Source organism: Equus asinus, chromosome 6, assembly GCF_041296235.1.
Source record: "Equus asinus isolate D_3611 breed Donkey chromosome 6, EquAss-T2T_v2, whole genome shotgun sequence".
NCBI lineage: Eukaryota > Metazoa > Chordata > Mammalia > Perissodactyla > Equidae > Equus > Equus asinus.
Window position 1 is genome coordinate 17615173 of NC_091795.1, and position 21286 is coordinate 17636458.

The 21286-nt window shown below is 53.8% G+C and overlaps 1 protein-coding gene across 2 annotated transcripts in view; it reads left to right on the top strand.

The window, feature by feature from the left end:
• The window catches only part of LOC106838524 (myelin and lymphocyte protein-like), a 106125-nt gene that overhangs the window by 11850 nt on the left and 72989 nt on the right, over nt 1-21286 (top strand). The window contains exons 2-4 of one of the 2 annotated variants that reach the window (XM_014852696.3): nt 6860-7027; nt 8192-8317; nt 12492-17099. The exons of the other annotated variant lie outside the window; for it this stretch is intronic. Of the exons in view, the coding sequence (XP_014708182.2) occupies nt 6860-7027; nt 8192-8317; nt 12492-12614 (417 nt within the window). The 3' untranslated portion in view covers nt 12615-17099. Of the gene's footprint in view, nt 1-6859; nt 7028-8191; nt 8318-12491; nt 17100-21286 lie in introns of those variants that run through there. 2 annotated transcript variants of the gene reach the window in all.

Consider the following 21286-nt stretch of genomic DNA (forward strand, 5'->3'; position numbering starts at 1 on the left):
GCAACCCTTAGAGTTGGGACCGTGAGCCTCTCCTTGGGCACACATTCACTGTGCTGGTCAGTCCCCTCCACAGCACCCCTCCTGGCATTGCGTGGTCCCTGACTTCTGACAGAGCTCGGTGGGGACAAACGCTTCCAGCAGCAGAATCGGGGCTGCTGATCCTGTGGCCTTGGGAGAGTACCCAGGGCCCAGAGCGCACAGCACCTGGGACGAGCCTCATCCGGTATGGTCAGCTTTTCTGTTCCTTCCTGGAGGATGACTTTTGCCCACCTGACCTAACTGACAAGATGGCTGAGTGTTGGGTGCACAACCTGTGTTCTGTGCTCAGAGTCCTTTACTTCTCGAGTCCAAGGCACCAACTCCTGTCACACGCACCCCATGCCCTCGGAGCTGGTGGGAGTTCTGACGCTGGGCTCCGAGGGGCCACACGAGCAGACGTGTGTGTGGGAAGTGCTCTGTGGTTCACGTCTTGACTTGTTATTGGAAGAGGGTCGCTTGTGGAGACCCTGACACAGTAAAATAGAGCCCCTGAGAAAATTCTAGAGAATTTGAGCAATTCCTCTGCACTGACCTCAGGTGTCCACGTCCCACAGCAAGAACACTGGACGGTTGTGCACGTGGAGCTCCTTCAGCCCCGCACGAGCAGGGGGACGCCACACGGATCTCAAGAACGTGCCGGGGGATCCCTTCCCCTTTGTGATGGAGGCTCACTGTTTGCAGGAGGACTTGCTCATATTTTTACGTTGTTTGTGTTTCCTTCATCAAAGGGAGACCTTTTCCTCAACTTTCAATTTCAGGGAGATCATAGGTTTTTCTCTTTTTGGTGATTTTGAAGTTACCTTTAAACCCTGCGTTGCACCCGGATGAGGAGGGGGTCCCAGTGCACGGTGAGATCCTAGCCCTCCTGAGATGTCACGTGGTTACAGGGGAGGCTCTGCCTCATCGTGTGACAGCTGTGACAGTGAGCACTTCAAGTGCTCCCCACGTGCCAGGTTTCTGGGCCCAACCCCATTAGGCAGGCACTGCTGTTATCACTGTTTTTCAGAGAGGGAACAGAGAGGTTAAGTGACTCGCCCAGGGACAACAGGCCACCCAGCTAGTAAGTGACAGAGCTGATTCCAACTCGGTAACTCTGGCTCTAAAGTCTACACCCTTAACCATCCTTCCCTGCCTCCTGTGGATTAATTCAGAAAGAAAAAGAGAGAACCTTCTGTAAGATTACACAAGAGCTCCCCCCATGACTAGCTCCTGAGGGAATTTTTTTCACAAAAGTCATTTGATCGGGTAGACCACGGATGTAAACTCTATTAAGCCTTCGGAAATTTTTGTCTCGTTTTGTACATTATCCTTGGTTCTTAGAGAACCTCAGCTCTGCTCAGCATCCTAAACTGGACTGAATTAAAGAAGGGCGGTTTCCAGTCCTGAAACACCAGGGTGGGTGGGGCCTCAGATCACCAGGTCAACCCCATTCACAGACGCTGAGACTGGGTCCCAGCGTCTAGAGGACACCCAAGGTCGAGCTAGTGTCACGTTCAAGGCAAGACAGGGACTGAAGCTTAAGGAGAGGAGACTGGAGGGGAGGGGAGGGGAAGAGAGGAGAGGAGAGGGGAGGAGGGGAGAGGGAAGTTTGCCCATGTCCAGGTGGGAACTGCAGGGCATCTGGGCCGGTGTCGCTGAGCTGGGCAGGGCATGCCAACAGCAGGCGCTTCTTCTTCTGTCTGAGGGGGTCACCAGAGCATCGTCCACAGGCTCGTGTGGTGTAGACACATCCCCAGGCCTTTGACAAAGAGCCCGGGTGTCTGTTCCCTGCCCTGTAACTCTGCTTCTCTGCAGTCTAGTCAGACCTTGGGCCCCAGACCTGGGCATCGGTGTTTTTCCAGGTGTGTCAGTGATTCCAGTGTAGACTGAGGGCTGAGAACCACAGAGCGTTCGCCCAGGCCCCGCCCCCATTTTCCAGCTTGGGGACCTGGGCCCAGAGAGAGAGCTCCACCAGGTGACTGTCGGCCCCCCGACTTAGAGACCTTCTTCTGAGAGCACACCAGCCAGCTGCACCCTCTCTGGTGTGGAGGACGGTGACCCAGGGGCAGGCGGGGGTGGGGGAAGTCTGGCCTGTACTGTAGACAGAGACGAAGGGAAACTGAGGCCCTGCCTCCACTTGTGTGCCTGATGTTTCAAGGTGATCGCCTCTGAGCATTTTGCCGCCTGGAGGCTGGGAGCTGCTTAGTTTTCTTTATGAAGGAAAATGCTTGAACCCTCACCTACCCCTTTGCTCTTGACAAGTATTTGTCCAGTGGGGTCCTGAGGCCAGGATGGGGTGGACTGCTCCCTGCCCAGGAGGCCTGGTCTCCCTGGGTGTGGGCGCAGCGTCCGCTCTCCCTGGTGCTCTCTGCACACTGAGTAGGGGGAGGGCGGCAGGCGCTGGCTGTGTCTGTGATTCCCACCGAATCCCAGCTTTGCACTGAGCGGGGCCTGGAGGCCTCCACACCGGCCCAGCGATCAGTTCTGTCTCAGGCTCACCCTCCCTCGAGCCCCCTCTCCTGCCGCTTCTTGTCCCCCACCTCGTGCATGGCTCCCCGGCCTTCTGAAGCCCTCACTGGTGCTCCAGTATCCTCTGCACTCGGCGTGTACTCGTCCCTCCCCGTGGAGAGCTGCTTGGTGACCCTGTGGCCAGGTCAGCCAGTTACATCCATCTCTCCCTTCAAAACTCCACGCCCCAGTCCAGGCTGCTTGGCCTACTCAGGTGGGGCATCATCCTGCATTGTACCGGGCTGCCTCTGCATCTGTCTCCACCGGGCTGTGGGCTCCTGGGTGAGCAGTGTCCTACCCCAGTTGTTGGGTGGTGCTGGCACAGCGCCAGCAGCTTCAGACTCACCTCCATGGTTTCAGCCAGTTTGCACCAGCCCGCAGTGTGGGGAGACAGCTGCAAAATGCCGTTACAGACGAGGAAGCCGAGGCCCAAGAGGCTGAGTCACGTGCTCCAGCCCCTCCAGCACATGCGGGGTGAGCCCCTCTCCAGGGCTCACGTGTGCCCCCGCCCATGTAGACGCTGCGTGGTGCAGATGCTGCGGGAGCTGGCATGTGCCCTGGAGGAGCTGGGCCTTCACAGCTGCACAGCTGTTCCAGCTGTGACCCTTCCAGCACGCATCCGCACTGGAGCTCTCACAGCAGGCGTGTCTGTGTCCAGGGCGCTGCTCACAGACATCCAGCTGGAATAGAGCCTCTGTTCTCAGCCTCGACTCTTTTCCTTGCTCCACCCGTCCTCTCTCAGGGGTGTTCTGCACCCACCTCAACCCCCTCCCAGGTGGTCCCCTGTGCAGGTCGCCCTGCATTTCTCCCCTGGGCACTTGCTGGGCAGGGCTGTGAGGGGTACAGGGCAGGCCCACTGCCCATCTCCTGGGAGCAAAACCCCCAGGGGTTAATCATTTCCTCTGTGTGAGGACATTCCCTTCACATGACGTGTCACTTAGAATATGTTTCTGGGACAGACGGGGCCTGGTGGCATGTGTGCTATGAGAACGTCCCTGGGAACCAGAGGCTCCTCTGCTCTTCCCAGTTGGAGGCTCCAGAGAGATGAGCCACATTCACTCAGTGTCCCCACATGGTGGGTCAGAATGGCCGGTGGGCTGTGCTGTGATGGTGGAGATATTTCGTAAAGGTCCCCTCGAGGGAGAATTTCTAACCTGGAAAGACATTTATGCCAAATGAAAGAAGCTCATCACAAAAGTCCACCTTTTATTATATGATTCAGCTATTGTGAAGGTTCAGAATAGGGGAATCCATAGAGACGGGAAGTGGGTCAGTGGTCGCTTAGGGATGGGAGGGGTGGAGGGAGCCGTAGCTAAAGGGCACAGGGTTTCTTTGAGGTGGTGAAAATGTGCTAAAATTGTATCTGGAGATGATGGCTGCACATGTCTGTAAATATCCTAAACCATTGAATTGCTGCTTTAAATGGATGAGCTGTATAGTGTGTGAATTCTCTCTCATTAAAGCTGTCCAAAACTTCTCCCCGCCATCTTACCATGAAACTCAGTGCTACAGAGAAACCAAACAAAGAAAAAGTCAGCGTGATTTTTAAAGGCCCTTTGTAAGGTGGTGCACCCAGAGGCGGGACAGGGTCCTCTGGTCCCAGGGGTTAGGACTGGGATGGAGCACAGGGTGGGCTTTGTTCCTGTGGATGGAATTCTTACCATAGACCCCGGGGATCTGCATAAGGGTGTGTGTGAGTGTGTGAGAGTGAGTGCGTGTGAGTGTGTGAGTGTGTGTGACAGGGAGCATTCCTAGGGAGCTGGAACACGGTCTTCCTCACACTGGTGGAAGCGCACACCCAAAGCAGGTGGAGAGTCGGGGTAACCTTGAAGCTTCCCTCTGCACTGGGGGCCGGGAGCTCAGCCCAGAGCTGCGGCCCCGTCTCGCTGGCGCTCACTCAGGACTCTGTGAGGAGCACTCAGTGTGGGGACTGCGCTCTGACTTCCCCTCACTCTTCCTGCCTTTGATTCCTGACTGAGCCACATGGGGAGGAATCGAGCTGAACGGGGTCCAGGGCACTGAGCCTGAGACCCGGGTACCCCTGTGCCTTAATTTACCTCCTATGTATTTTACAGTTAATTTGTCCAGAATAGCTATGTCACTAGCTTAAAAATAAAAGCCATGTCCTTCTCCAGGTCACCTCTGCTCAGGCTGTGGGGGAGCTCCAAATCCCTGGCTGCCCCCTGAGCCCTTCTCCTTGCCTTAGTCAAAAAACTGAAGAGTGACAAAGAGAACTGTTTCCCCCACATGGTATTCAGCATCCCTCAATGCCATGTCCACTGGCAACATACAAGCACCTCGGGCCCGCTGGTCCCAAGTGGGATTCCATCATGGAGGGCTCTCCCTTCCACATGCAGCGCCAGCTGCTCCTCTGGGATTTGGTCCATCAGCCACTTGTTTGGGCACACCCTTCTCCCAGGAGGCCCTGAAGGTCAGGGAACCAACTCGGACACTGACACATGGCTGGACGGGTTTTCCCTGTGTCCCACACCCAAGAGTCAAACCTGAGCAAGGGGGACCTCACCCCCTCCCTCACCTGGTAGGGACAGTGCCACTTTGTGACTAACCAGATCCACCTGTCTTGTGCTAGATGCTGCAAAGGGGCAGTGCAGGGCTCACTGAAAGCACGTGAACAGGGACCTAACTTAGATTGGTATTTTTTGGATGGTCACCTGTTGACCAGGAAAAGGATGCCTAGGAGAAGCGTGTCCCAGGCCCTTGCCTCTGCCCACGGGATGGGCATGCCCGATCCTCCCTCCTCTCCATGCCACACTCTCGTGCCTCCTGAATCCTAATCCGTCTCAGCCATCAGCACACTCATGTCCCTGTGTCAGTGCCCGTGATGGAAAAGGCCAAGTAACCTGTTTGATCTTAAAGGCAACTGTGGATGAAAGCGAACACATATATTATCTGTGGCAGTCTGAGGATTTGCATTTAACTGATTTTGCTCCAGTGACTTTAAGTTGTAAAGTGTGTCCCACTGCCTCTGTCACGTGCCTTCCTCCAGGCCATCTCAGGTTCATCAGTAGAGGAAGTCTTCTGGGCAGAGATGCCCAGATCTGATTCATTAAGCCCAGTTTGGTTTTGATCCCTCCAGATTCTTCATTGCACTGATTTTTCTACCAAATGTGATTCTCTCCTGATGCTTCTCAGCTAAGAGGCTCGGAGAACCCCTGTGAGGATAGTGGTGTCTCTTACCCAGCAGGTGGGTAGCGGGTCAGGGAGGCGAGGTCAAGGTACCACTTGAGTTCACACCACAGGGGACATAGGCCTGGGAAGCGGCCCGTCCTCAGCCCCCAGATGCTCAGGAGGATGGTGCAAGTATCACGGTACCTTGGAATCTCTGACTGCAAAGCCATCTCCCCTGTGTCCCAGCCCACTCCCAACACAGGGCTTATCTGCATGAGGATCGTGGATGAGGCTGAGCTGACATCACTGGGATGAAGAGCGGAAGAGAAGTACAGAGAGTCCCTGCTTGGGGTGTGCTTGTCCACAGGGGGAGCGGGACTGTGGCACTGAGGGGTGTTGTGACCCCCACATCTGTCCTTACGCTCCTCTTTGGGGCTCACTGACCATGTGAACATCAATTGGAGTGTCTTCTGGGTAATGCCAGGGGAGTGCTGCTCTCATGCCATCCTCAGTCTCCCAAGAAGCCCAGGCTGACCTGGGTTCTCTCTCCAGACCCAACTCCGTGACTCAGAGTACTTCCTGGAGGTAGGGATTTAAGCGGCCAATTTTTTAAAAAAATGCTAGTGATGTTGTGTGCCCAATTTATTTTGCCAATAAAGACCTAAAGAATCTTCGCATCACTACCTTTTCATAACATAAAGGATATTTTTATATCAAAAATACTAGGAAGGATATAATCTCAGAATTAGCCCTTCTAATCCTTACACTGGATGGTGTAAGTCCTTTCTTGGGATGATGAATTACTTACCTTCCATGTTCCTCAGTTTCCCCATCTGACAAATGGGTCAGTACCTTGCTCATAGGATGATTGTATGAGCCCTAACTGAGTTAATATTTGTAAAGTGATTAGGACAGTGCTTGGCATATAAATGTGATATAAGTGCTCATTAAATAAAAAATTAAATTATATTTAAAAGTGAATAAAGGCAGGCATGCAGAACATTGGGCAAGAGTGAGACTGGAGATCAGGCTAGAGCCTTGGGGGCTGAAGGATTCATTCTTGGTGAGGAAAATGCCCCCCGCTGTGCTCTGCCTCCATCCTGTTTTTCTGCCCCTCGTGCCCCAGCGTGACCTCTGGGTCTGGCCCTTCCTGGGCGTGGACTCTCCTGGCCCGATGCTCACCCTGCCCTCCTTCCCTCTGCAGGTCTTTGGGGGCCTCGTGTGGATCCTGGTCGCCTCGTCCCTGGTGCCCCTCCCCCTGGCCCAGGGCTGGGTGATGTTCGCGTCCGTGTTCTGCTTCATAAACACCACTGTCCTGCTCTTCCTGTACGTAATTAGTGGCAACTATGAGGAGACTTCCTGGGTCTTCCTGGTGAGTCCTAGCAGTGGATGTTTGAGGAGGGTGGGTAGTATTGGACCATCTCCCCTGGGAGGCTGGCTTTTCCAGTGCTGGGTGAGGCTGCCCTGTAGACATCTCCCACCCATGTTCCAAGGCTGAGCTGGCTGGGCCTTCAGCTCCGAGCTGTGCACAGCAGCCCAGGGCTCCCTGCAGCCAGGAGGGCAGGAAAAGGTGATGGCAGAGGTTGACTGTCACCATCTCCTCTCATTGGGGCTGCTCTGCTTCCTCCTGTGTGACTGCCTTTTTCATGGATAACCAGCAGCCCAACCCCCCTCCCATCCCACCTGCACCTGCCAGGGCCCTGTTGGCACCTTCCATCATCCAGGGGGACTGGTTTCCATCTCCTGGGAGCAGGGTCCTGGGGGCTGGCCTTGGCTGCCCGGTGTGAGGCCATGCTTACTGCTCAGCTCCATGTCACAGCTTCTAAAGCCAGGTCACCAGAGAGGGAGCTGATGGGGGAGAGAGATGGCCTGTGGTCTCTGTTCTGCATAAATTCTGCCTTGAGGCCCATGAAGAGGGCAAAACTTACACATAGAAGGGCTGGGGCCATTTGGCCGGGCATCTCACTCTCAAAAGGTCTCCTACTTGCACTTGTGAAACCACCTCCAAATTACAACTACTCAGAACCCCATTCCAGTACTTTTTTGCTTGTAAACACACCTGGAGCCCCCTGACTCTCCCCCCAAGAAAAGGAACAACAAAACTACAATGGAAATGGCGTGGGCCTCTCTTCCCTGCACTGGTCACTGAGGCCACATCGGAACCAGGACTGTGACCATGTATGACACTTCTCAGGTCCAGAACCAACTTCTGCCTATTCAGTCGCAAGCTGCCCCCTCACTTGATCCCCCCTCAAGGGACAGCAGTGTCCCTTCTCCACTGAAGTCCTTACTCTGCCCCCAGACCAGCAAGATAAAACTCAGCTGACAAACGACCTCTGTGGGGGGTGGTTTGGAGGGGGTGGTGATGGGTGAATGGGGTGGGAGGAGTCAAAGGAAGTAGCAGAAGATGACCAAGGGAACTGAGCCATGCTGGGCAGGGACAGGTGGGGTGGATGGGCCCTGCTGGGACCACAGATACCCCACATTCCCACATATGGTCTCCCTACCTCTCTGACGGCCCTTTTTAACCCTGCAGGAGGCAGCCTACCACTGTATTGCCTCCGTGTTTTATCTCAGCGTCTCCATCCTGGAAGGTTTGGCTACTATCGTTATACATGATGGCTTCGCGTACGAACATTACCTTGAGAATGTTTTTGCTACGGTGAGTGCCCCAGTCAACCTGCCCATATTCACAGCTCCCACCGCCCACTGACAGGGTCTGAGCGGAAGGCTGCCCGAGCCCTCCCCTCTGTTTTTAGTTCACTGACTTTTGAATGAAATAGACCATCTCCTCATCATGAAGACACAAAGTCCCAGAGAAGGGGGGAGACGTGCCCAAGACTGCCTTTGTCACCCACTCAGGGCTGCATTGCCCAGGCGTGGGCTGGCCTAGGGTCCCGGCCTGGGTGGGCTTTGAAGAGGGCAGGTGTGTGAGGACATGACCGCTGATGCCCGGCACTGTCCAAGCTCTCCGTGAATGATCGATTGAACCCTCACAGCAGCCCTGGGGTGTGGGCGCTGTGGTCATCCCCATTTCACAGATGGAGAGCCAGGGCACCACGAGCAGGATAACGTGCTCCAGGGTCACTGGGAATGGGTGGGTCTGGTGGCAGGCCAGGTGCCCTGTCAGCACCCTCAGCACCAGCTTGGAGCAGTGAGTCTGGCCCCTGGGTGTCCTGGCCCCCTGAGCGGTCTTCCATGGAAGCGCAGTCAGGGGCGGGAGACTGGGGCCTGGGGTGAAAATCGAGTGGCCGGGGTCTCCCCAGGCCCTGGCTCTGGGCTGGGCTGTGGGGGGGTCCTTCTGGGCCCAGCGAGTCCAGACCCCAAGCTGTGGGTGTTTGCTGTGTCATCAGGCCTCAGCTCCTCCTGACGGTGTCTCCTGCCCCACAGCTCTGAGAACCTGTGGGAGGAGGAGGGGCCAGAGGTCATGTCTCCTCCAGCTCCCCGTGCACGTCCCCTGTGCTCCCTGAGCCTCGGCCTGCTCCTCTGTGAAATGGGATGGCAATTCCTGTCCCTTCCCCTCGAGGACTGTGGATATTGAACAGCTTCCTGCTGAGGCCTCACAGGAGTCCTGAGGGGAGCAGGGCTTGAGCTTCGTCCACCCCGTCAGCAGAACAAACGTGGGGGCCGACTGTGTGTGACTGGGGGCATGGTGTGTGCAGGTATCTGAGCTCTAAAAGGAACGTTCTCCACTGCGGGGCCAGACACACTGGTGGGGGAGGTAATGTGAGGTTGTGACCTGGATTTTCTTTTTATGGAATGGATCAGAATGACAGGAGTAAGAGAATATATTGTTTCATAGAACTTTTTTCCAGAGCCGTGCATGGTGGGCTTGCACACGTGTGCTGACTCATCATTCCAAATGTATTTCTAGCCAAGGGTATTATTTAAAAAATAAGAAAAAGTTTCAGAAATAGTGCTCCTCAGATTTCTAGAGGTCAACCTCCGAATTATGGAAATCCCAAGGTCAAACGTAGTGACAGATCACAGGATGTCAGCTCCAGGAGCCAAAGCTGTGCCATCCCCCCAGTTTGGAGAGGACAGAGCAGAGGCTGAGAGAATCCCACAGGGTGGGCACTGTTGGGCTCTGGGAAAGGTTCCTCAAAGCCTTGTCTGCTGGTCCCTATAGGCCTGTCCCCTGCCCTGGGGAAGCCACATGCTCCTCTTAAGCTCCCAGCCTACTCCCCAGGTCCATCAACATGGCCACCTCATGGTCCCTGCACCCCTCAAATGTCCCACAGTGTGGGAATGTCTCCCATATTGGCTCATCTCCCAAGATGGCTGGTTTCTAAACAGTAGCACAGCCAGGCAGCCCCTAGGATGCTCTTCCTTCCCTTGGGAGGCTGGTCATCCACTTCCTCCTCCATCCTTCAAATGACTCTGTTTCATCTCCCCCTCATCTAGAGAGCCTTATACCTCCCCCATCCCAACCCCAGAAGCCTTCTCTCCAAACAGACATCAGCAAGGCCTTTGACAACAACCTCCGTAAAGTTATTGTGGACAACAGTAATGACACGTAGAAGGAATTTGGCTACTGGGTCCACTTGACGGAACAACACAGATAGGGTGGATTAATGCCCCTGCCCGCTGGACAGATCTCTAGCTGAGAACCACTGGGCTCTACCGTGTTCCAACTTCTCTTTACGTTTTATTGAAATGCAACACACATCCGGAGAAGTGAGCAGGATGCAAGTGCACAGCTTGATGACTTTCCATAAAGTGAACCCCTCTGTGTAACAAGCATCCAGATTAAGAAACAGAGCATCATAAACAGCTCCCAGAAACCCCCTTCCTGTGCTGCCGCCATCACTGTGCACCCACACCAAGGATGACCATGGACCTGATTCCTAGCTGCCTAGCTTGATTTCACCTGATTTTGAACTTCATGTGAATGGAGTTGCACAGTGTGTGTCTTTTCTCTCTGGCTTCTTTCTCTCCGCCTTAGGTTTGTGAGGCTCATCCCACGGTTGGGTGGAGATGCAGACTATTTCTTCTCGTTGCTGTAGAGTATTCCATTCATGACTATACCAGCATCTCTTTATCCAGTCCACAATTGATGTGTCCCCCTTTCTGTTAGCTGAGTTGGAGAAACGTGAGCACGCCCAGGCAGAGTCAGGAGTGCCAGAACCAGGAATCACGATGTCCTCAGCAGGCAGGGGCGCTGGGCTGAAACCATCAAGGGGAATTATGAGCCTGGTTCAATGTGAAGTCCCGCCTTTCTGTTCAGAATATCAGCTGTGTCCATACACAGGGGGAAGGAGTCCTGGTCACTCAGGGTTCAACCCCAGACCCTGCCCAGCCATCACACGGCCTCCCATGGTCTCGGGGAGGCCCGTCCAGGCTGTGGGAGGCGTCTCAAAACCTTCTCCTCAGACCCCTGGCCTTTGGGAGCATCTGGCCTGCCTCTCACCCTCTGTGACTCCTAACTGGGACCTGCCTCAGAAGCTGAGCTTCTCCCCCGTTTGCTGACAGCAGAGTGTGTGCACCAAAGGGATCCCTGGGGTTGGTGGGAGCTGACTGAGGGGAGCTGGAAATTTCTGCAGAGATCTGGAGGCTTCTGGATCCTAACAGTGGGGGGCAATAATGGCAGCCATTGAGGGAAAGGGGTTTATGAAAGTGTAAGGATATCCTTTCATGTCCCTGCCGTCCGTGTCCCCAAGGTGCCATTTCTTGCCCTCACTTGGAAAATAAGCTCTGTGTCCTGTTCCTGTGGGGACTTCTGAGGAGCCTCTGCCAAGGGTTCTCGCTGGGTCTGGAGTTGCCCAGACAGTAACCTCCTCCCGCCTGACGGGCTGAGGTGTTTTGGGGGGCTGCTCACCCATGGTGGCTGCTCCTTTCAGCCGGGCTGCCTCAGAGTTCCCGGATGAGCTTTCTCAGACGTGTGATCAAATACTCAGCCTACTCATCGCTTCTGGAAACGAGGGTGAAGGGTTCACCCTGTGTGGGGTGGGAGAGGGCAGGCCTGGTGACGGCTGGTGTCTCTGGGCATTTTCACGGGTCATGGACGCTTAGCCGCCCTAAGTGTTGTGCCTGGTTGGACACTCCTGACCCCACGCCCCAGGTCACAGATCCAGGAGCAGATATGGGACTCGGGGGCAGCGGGCCTTTAGGAATAGGTGGTGCCCAGTGAGCACAGCAGGTCAGGGGCTTGACAGGCCACAGGTGACCGTTTGCCATGTTTCCAGGGCCTTTGTTCGCAGCATCAAAACAGCCAACTGCATCTTCCCAGCAGCTTTCTCAGGAGCCCCTCCTTTGCAGCATCTCACAATCCTGCCTCCCTGTCCCTGTCCCTCAGTCCTGTGAGCCTGGCTCCTCGCCCGTGTCTGTGAGATTATGATCCTAGAATAACATTCTGATGGGTCTGAGGACGTCCAGGCAGCATTGAGACCTTCACCAGAGCCAGCAAACCCTGTGTTCATGTTCTCCAACCGAGGCTGCTGGGCTCCCAGCTGGTGGACCCGGCTCTTCCTGGTGTGGAGGAAGCAAGTTTCCCACGGAGAGCAGTTGGTACTCATCTGTGAGTGTCATTTGAGGGGTCTCTGTGGATGCCCATTTCCAGGTGTTGGCAGCAGCATCATGATGTGAAATGGAGACAGTGGACCTTGCACACCACGTCCAGGGGATCGTTAGGTTTCCTGGAGCTCTGTGCTGAAAGCATTGAGGGCCACATCTGTGCTCAGCAAGAAAGGATGTCTGTGTGGGTGGTGGGAAGCAGTGGTCCACACACTTCAGGTCTGTCATCCAAGCGCCATGTGAGCAGCTGGCCCAGTGTGGATGACCAATGCCTTGCCCTCTCCCCCCTCATACCCATTAACGGTTATTTATCTTGGTTTCAGGTGTTTTCATCCATAGCCACTCTGCTGTACGTGGAACATGCATGGTTTTCTTTAATCAGATGGAAGTGGTTTTCCTTAAGGAGGAAAAAAACTTCATCTCAAAACCCAGACGGTGTTAACTGATTGGCCGCCTTCCAGCATAACTTTTCAGCATGCAGAAATGCTCTCGATGGTGGAAAAAGAAACCAAAACAAGAGCAACGCTGTGTGTTTTGTGGGAGTTATGCTGACTCTCCATGTCCCCTCCTGTCAGGGTTGGGACTTGCCATGTTTAACCTCCAACTACTGAGCCATCTTTCTTTCAGGGTCATCTCCTATTTGTGAAAGGGGGCGGTGGGGTGGAGTGTGGGGACTGTGATCTGAGAGACCACGAAACAAAGATCCCCTGCTGAGCCCTGGACCGGATCTTGCGAACTCTCTGCTGGAATCTTCCACAGGCTCTTTTGAGCCCCCATCATGTGGCGTGTTTCTAAGTCTTCATGGAGATTCTCCCTGTCATAGGGATAAAACTCACCCAACAAGTACTTGCAGATGTCCACGGTGAAGATGATCAAGCTTTGAAACACTTTATAAAGTGCCTTATGTTTAATCCTTTTGTTGGGTGTTTGTGGGTTTTGTTTTGACTCCCCAGTATCAGGACCATCATTCCAGGTTTCCTTCTGAGGAATCCTGAGCTTAGACTGAATCTCTAGAGGCGGCATCCAGTGGCAGTTCAGATGACAGCTGTGTGTGCTCGGCCACTGCACTTAGGGAGCCCGGCGCTTGGTCTCCCACCCTCCCCAGCTACCAGGGGAGCTCAGATGGCTACTGAGGGGGCCTCAGATGGCTTCACCCTCTCTGGAAACTCACCAAGTACCAGCCTGGGGGTCCCCTTCTTTTTCCTACAAGACAAAGGGGTCTGTGCTCAATTGGAAAGTCCTCAAGCCGCAAGAAACCAGGTGCAGAAGTTTCCTCTCACTCTGTGAAGCTGATCAGAGATGTTCTGGGCAGTGGGCTGTGTGTTCTGTTCCAGTTAATGATGTGGATAATAAGCTGTGTTTAGAATTTCCTTGGGCCACTCCATAGGGGAGGAAGGGGACCAGACTGCAGAGTGACAGGAAGTGAGGTGACAAGTGCTGAGTGCCACATTCTTGGGATGAGATGCCCGGGTTGAAAGGAGAGGAGATAATGAGAAGGGGGTGCTCAGTGAGGAATCCTGAGAGTCAGCTCCTGGCATGAAGTGCTCCTTCATCCCTTCACTCGAAGAATCCATGATGTCCCAGAGCTGGGGCACTAGATCAGGAGCCTCAGAAACTGGTCAGCCCCCAGCCGTGGAGGCAGACGGGCAGGGCTGGCTGACCTCTGGCTTGGGGCCACGAGGGCAAAGCTTCCAGCCTCAGGGGGAGGTTTAACTAGTTGACATTTTCCTTCCCTCCCACCTTGGGGACCCCATTACTAAATTGGGTCTCAGTGGCATCTCCAGGAGGTCCTTTATTATCCCAGGATAATTATTCCAGAAAAGGGCCACTTTTAGTGAGTCCACTCAAATGAAATTTAAGTAAAAAACCCCCTTGTAAATTAGGAGAAAAAGGTTTGATTGGGGCTTTATCCTGGAAAAATTAGAGTACAAATTAAGAAATGACGGGAAGTTTGTCACATGTTTAACAAAATTTGCAATCAAGTGTTGATTGAGAGAAGTCTCATTTTTTCTACAAGACCTTCTGATCGCATTCCTGTGAGCCACCAGCTCCATGATGCTGACAGAGGCGCACTGTTGACCCTCATGCAAAAGATACCAAAGGCAAAGGCTTAGTTGAATTTCCCAAGGGTTTCTCAATGTTTTGAAATTTTAATTATTGTCTTGAAAGAAGCCTTAATATAGTCCTTCTTTATTTTCTCTTTTTCGGTTGCAAATTGGTCTCAGGATAAAACCCTTATTAGTCCAAGCCTTTGCAGATGATGCTCTGATACAAGTCTCTCTCCTTCCTCTCAACCCAAGTCAGTGTGAAATCCGCAGTTTCATTCGGTGTTTGATTTGCATCCTATTCTCCTTGGATATTATGGGATGGGCAGCCTCAAACGATGCTCTTTCCTGGGCTTGCTTTTCCTTTCCCCAGACCATCCTTCTCCTCGAACCTGCCCTGGTCCAGATCTGTTGCTCATGCATCTCATTGCTCAGCTCTGTCTGCATCCAGCTCCTTGGGGAGTGTTTGCAAGTTCAAGTGCTGGCTGATGAGCAGGCCTCCTGCTGGGGCACTGCCCCCTGGAAGCCCACGTGCCTGGGGAGGAAGGGGCTGGGGAAGGGGCATTTAAGGAGCCTGCTGGGCAATAGCTGAAAGGTGTCAGACTGCAGAGAAGGGGCATCGACTGAGCACCTACTGTGTGCTGGGTCCATTGGTCCCTGGAGATGCGGGATGGTATCTGGCACCCAAAGCTTCTTGCGGCCGGCATGCCTCACCTCTCTGCCTCTGGGTCTTGGGCAGGAGGGAGCCTCCTCTGGGGCATAGCTTGGTGGCACCCCAGGGACAGGTGGCACATTCCTGAGATGTTGCCTGCTTGGTGGCCCTGACTTGGACCAAAGGGCAGGAAGCATCAACACTGAAGCAGCCCAAAGAACCCACGTCCACACCTGCATAACCACACTGCCTGCCACTCTAGGAGCTCTTGCCTGGCCCAGACACTAGGTAAGGACCTTGCATCTGTATAGCTTCCTGTCATCCTCCCCGTGACCACAGGACATGTCCCGCCTGTCCTTTACAGATGATGAATCAGACTCACTCAGCTGGGGAGAACTGGAGCTGGATTTCGGGCCTGCTCCTTCTGTCCCTGGGGCCCTGTTATTGCTTACAGCCCTAGGGAGCCCAGACTTGTACCCATGCGGATCTGTCCTCCAGCCTCTCAGGAAGTGACAGTGAGATGAGACCTTGCAGTGGACCTGATGCTAGGGGGCAGGGGCCTTCAGAGGAGGATTAAGCCAGGCATTCGGGACAGCCCCAGACCACTGGCAGGGGCAGCCCCAGACCACGTGGCTGAGTGAGGTCCTTGTTTAAAGGGGCTGGCTGCTGTAAGCTGCAAAGTCATGACAATGCCAGTTCAGGCAGCTGCCGAGTTCCACTTTGCAGCTTCCACAAAGCCAAAGGCCCACCCAGACCAGCTGATGCTTTGTAAAGAAGGTGAGGAAATGGGGCTTTTTAAGCTCCTGGGACAAAGAGCTGAATGCCTCCATGGGCCTGAGAAAGGATCAGGAAGAAGCTGATGTCTCTGATGTGACCAGGAGCCAAAGCTTGCAGGACAGAAGAAACCACGGTCCCTACAAATATGTGCTGAGGGTGTGTGTCAGGAGAGACCCCACAGCCAGAGGCAGCTGTGGGTCACGTCCACCCAGGACGTGTTGGAGGCTGTCGTCTGTGACTGCAGTGGCTGGGGCTCCCTTGTTCATGGGGCTCTGGGACACCTCCTGGGGGCATTCTCCTGGTGGCCTTCCCAGGGCAGGGCAGGGTGGCCTGGGAGGGGCTTCATCCACACGCAGTCCTCCTCTGGGACCAGGCCCCTGGCCCCTGTTCTGCTCACAGTCGGTCCCACTGGACCTGCTCTTCTCCTGGAGAGGACGCAGTTTACAGGAGCTGAGCTTCATCGACATCCTAGAACCAAACTCAAGAAAGCATCTCTGATCAGAACCCAGCAGCAGCCGAATGGGGGTTTAAGGCTCCTGTGCTGACCTTACAGAGGAGCAGAGGGTCCTCACGCCAGCCGGGGGTGGAGTGAGCAGGCCTGTGGGGCCCATACAAGGGCCTGTTGATCCGGGAATCACTCGGGGCAGGTTCAGGGTCACAATGGGGACTTTCAGGCGACAAAGTGCCCCTGGCCCCGTCTACTGTCCTTGCTCACGTGGGGATCAGCCCAGAGCAGTTAAAATAACATGATTTGGAAAAACAGATTCACAGTGACTTCCCCACTCTCTGTGACTCAGAGGCCTGTGTTCTGTCCCCATCGTCCCCGGTCACGGCAGCCTCTAAGAGCAGGGGTGCTGCAGGCAGACCCGGAGCTCCCGGCTGGGACCACTTTCGTCCCTCACAGTAACATGGGGACAGTCCCAGTGCAGGCTCTACAGATGGCCCTGAGAGGTGAGGTCCACGCAGAGCACTCAGCTTCCAGGACTTCCTTCAGCCCACACACTGTCAGAGAGAGCCTGCGAGGAGGCTGACACCCGGGGACGGGACCCCCAACAGCACTGAGTGCCCGGGGCTGCTGGAGGTGCTGTACTTCTTCACTCAACCCCTGTGACAGCCATGCGGGGTGGGTAGGATTCAGATGAGGAATCTGAGGCCCAGAGAAGTTAAATGATTTACCCAAGGTCACACAGCAAGTAGGAGTGATTTCCAGGGTTCTGGCTCCAGAGCCACAAAGTTACCTGTCATGTGCCACATCTCACTGTGACAGGGTCCCTCTCCCCCTGGGAGCAGAGGCCACAGACATGCCCAACCAGTCCTTCACACCCACAACACTGACAACACTGACATGATACTGAAGTTTCCAAAGGGCACACGAGGAGTGTCGGGGAAACCCAGCCAGGAGCCCACCCTCCTGGGAGGAGTGTCCGGGATGAGGGTTTTACCAGGCAGAGAAGGCAGGAGGGCTTTCCTAGGCAGAGCGGGGAGTGACCCAGCCAGGTAGGTGGGGAGGGGAGGGATCAGGAGGCTATGAGGCCCAGGTGCCCTGAAGGTGAGGCTGCGGCCTGGCGGGTACCCAGGGGCACCTGCGGGGACTGCCTGTGGGACAGTGGCAGCTGGCCAGGTGAGAGATGCTGTGGGTCTGGGCAGCAGCGGTGGGACAGGCAGACAGGCTGGGCTGGGGAGGGGACAGACTTGACCAGATGCTGGGGAACTGAGAGCCTGTGGAGGGGACTCTGCGGATCCCTGAGCCGCCCGAGTGAGCGCCTCTCTTGGCTCAGCTCCCTTGAGCGGGAACAGCCATCTTGCCTTGTGGGCTGTTGGAGGATTCCAGGACTTGGTTCAGGTCAGCCCCGGACCGAGGAAGGCCGAGGACGTGCCAGCTGTGGTCACCATTATGGGAGTGAAGCAGGGAAAGGTCTAGAATGATCCTGAAGTTTCTACCCTGGGCAGACGATGGTTATTCACTCTGTGTTCAGGATTCATCAACCACGTCCCTGACAGTGTCATAAACTTGTGTCGATAGTTTTGCTTTTCCTCACAGAACTGACAGTTTAATCAGCCATGTCAGAGGTTAAAATGGCCCCATCTAGTAAACCAACTTCAGTCCCTTGGGAAGGAGACCATTTCTGCCAGAGCCCTCTGACCACTCAGTGAAGTGCACCGTGAGGGCCCCAGAGGGTCAGGGTCATCCGACCAGACCCTTCGGACCCTCTGTCACCTGGGCCTGAGCAGCCTCACCCCTCGGGGACAGCAGTGCTGGGAGGGAGCAGGGATGTTACCGATGAAGAACAGGGGGCCCCCCCGAGGCCCAGAGACTCCTGCAGAGCACCCGGCAGGTTAGTGCTGGAGCCGGCCTCGGCCTCGGGCACCCTCCTCTGCCACCTCCCACTCAGCTTCCTGCCCCTGCTGTCCTCCTCTTTCCCCAGGTTTATTGAGATACAATTGTCAGATAACATTGTATAAGGTTGAGGTGGACAACATTACTGATTTGGTGTCTGTATGTACTGTGAAATGATCACCACAATAGGTCTAGTTAACATCCATCCCAGCACGTAGTTACTAGTTTTTTTTCTCTGTGGTGAGAACTTTTAAGATCTACTCTCTTAGCAACTTTCAAATACACAGATCAGTGTTGTCAGCTGTAGTCATCATGCTGCACATTTCATCCCTGAACGTGTTTATTGCCGGAGTCCCGCCCCAGCTGAGTCCAGGTTCCTGAGGGATGGACGGCGTCGGTGCAATGAGGGGAAAATAAAGGGGACGTGAGACTTGGGTTGGTGTTAGCAAGTCCGACTTTACCGTGCACAAGTGTCGTTTATATATTTTTCAGGATTAGTACAGAAATAGTTCTACAAATATTCTCAGAGAGATAAGGAAGTAAAAAACGAGCACAAGAATATTTATTAGCATTCTGTTCTATAGAGCATAAGGTTAATGGTAGTCTTCTCTGCAATTAACTAGTGTTTGTTGTCTCTAAGCTAAAGGATGGTACCTAGGCATCTGTTGTAATTCATGGTAAAGTTAAATCAAAGAGAGAAGGTCCAGGCCTCCGGACAGGACAACAGTCCGTCTGTTTACATCCTGGGGGAGCCATCCCTGCCTCCCTCAATCATTTACGCCATTAGTGTAGATGGTTAATGGGAACAAAAGGCGACTCCAGGGTATCTTATCCCCAGGGCTATCTGCATTCTCAGCGGGCAGTTAAACATCTTTACATTTTCGCGCCCTTTAGGAGGTGACAGCATTCCTTTGTCTTTTAGATTGTAGAGCTAACAGTCCCTTAAGCACACTGCCCGGAGAAAATATCATTTTGTTAGTAAAGTAAAGGGCTGAAAAGCTAAGCTAAACTATATATCTTCAAGAATAAAAAACAGGGGGGCTGGCCCCGTGGCCGAGTGGTTAAGTTCGCGCGCTCCGCTGCAGGCGGCCCAGTGTTTCGTCGGTTCGAATCCTGGGCGCGGACATGGCACTGCTCGTCAGACCACGCTGAGGCAGCGTCCCACATGCCACAACTAGAGGAACCCACAACGAAGAATACACAACTATGTACCGGGGGGCTTTGGGGAGAAAAAGGAAAAAAATAAAAATCTTAAAAAAAAAAAAAGAATAAAAAACAGAAATAAGTATAGACATAACCTTGATAGAAAGCATGCACATAATTCAGAAAATATCAGGGGTGTCGGCCAGCCATTCTTCACCAAGGGGCATCCCTGCACCTCTCGGCCCTTCTACTCATCAATTATTTATTATTTATTGCTTTTAGGAGAAAACCTCTATAACATTTTAACAGAAAGCAGAAGGTCAAGAATAATATATAGATACTTCTTGATCATCCAATTAACCAGCAAACTTAGAAGGACGATGCATATATATTTAGAGAAAGAACTGGAGGGAGAAGAAAACATTAACTAGATAGAGGCCATAAACCTAATTCGACATCTTATCTGGGCAGGATTCCTTTCTGCTTATCTCAAATGGGACTGTGTGCTCCTCCATTAATTAACTGAAAAATATCTTGAAAGTTACCTGCAGGTGGTCACATTCTCTTACTATATCTAATTTTCCCGGGAGGTAGTGCCTCCCAAGCAGCCACCCAAAGGAGTGAAAACTGGAGGTTAAGAAAGGAAAAGGAATGAAGGGCAATTAGAAGCAGCACAGGTTTCAGAACTATGTGAGGGGCCGGCCGGTTATTCTTCACCAAGGGGCGACACGGCACCCCTCGGCGTTAGTCAGCTGGACCCTGTCAAACAGCCGATCAAATGATGTAGCCACGGCTCCCAGCATCTTATCTTATAACTGGAAGTTTGTACCTTTTGAGCCCCTTCACCCACTTCTCCCACTCCCGCATTTTGCAACTACAGATCTGATCTCTGTTTCCATGAGTTTGTTTGTTTTGTTGATTCCACACATAAGTGAGATCACACAGTATTTGTCTCTCTGTCTGACTCATCTCACTCAGCATAAGGAAATCACTATCCCAAAGAGACTTCTGCACCCCACGCTCATTGCCTCATTTTTCACAATAGCCGAGACCCAGAAACAACCTAAGTGTCCATTGACAGAGGAATGGATAAAGAAAATGTGGTATATACACAGTGGAATACTGTTCAGCTATAAAAAGGACATACTGCCATTTGCAGAAACATGGCTGGACCTCTAGGGTGTTGTGTCCTCCTGTTTGAAGATACCCCCCCTGCTTTCTGCACTTGCACTCAGGATGAACAGAGAGAGGGGCTGAATTAGCGACCTGCACTGAGGACGTGGCCGGGGCGGAAAGAGCCACCCTGTAAGTGTGAGCATACAGTGCCTAGACTCTGTGGCCCATGTGTCCCCACTGTTGAGGTTAGACCTGATGACAGTCTGGTGGCTCACACAGGACATGCATCCACCAACAGCTACAGTGAGGGGCATGGCTGTCCCTGAGCATCATGCACGAATCACCCAGCACACTCTACATACAGTGTACCATGAATGTCGATTATGATGACAATGTCATCCACCAGCCCTACCCAACTGGTATGCTGCATCCTCCAGGGAGCTGTCCCATCCCCAGCCAGCTCCAGCTCCTGGGTATCCTGGCTCTCCACACCCCCAGGCTCTGCTCCTTAGAACTGCAAGCTCCCCCTCTCACTTGCCACCTCCCAGGCACATGCTCTGACCGGTTCTCTGCAGATGCTCGCTCATACCCACCCCTAATGGATAGATTGAGGTTAGTAGAACTGAGGTGCTCTATGCAGCCCCCAGCATGGGCTATGCCAGAGGAAGGAGGAAGTGAATGGCTCCGAGGGCCCCTCCTAGGACTCATCCTGTCACCCAGGCCAGGAAGGGTCAGTTAGCAGGGGATGTGCAGGTGGACACACCTCATATTTCCACGGACCTCTCACTCTATAAGCATGGCTGGGGCCCCCACTCTCAGGCTGTGTCCTATCTTGGGCAAACAATGACAGGAATGTACCCGAGACAGCATGCCCAGCACACTAGCCTTGTTGGCCAGATGCTCCGCTAGGCCCACTCTGCCCCTCACCCCACTTACCTGAGTCCAGCGGTTTTCTGGCTCCTGATCTAACAGGAAAAGGATGCTTGAAACTTTTTGGGGTCTCGCCATAGGGTACCTTCTGTGCTCTGGCACAGCCCGGGCTGGAAT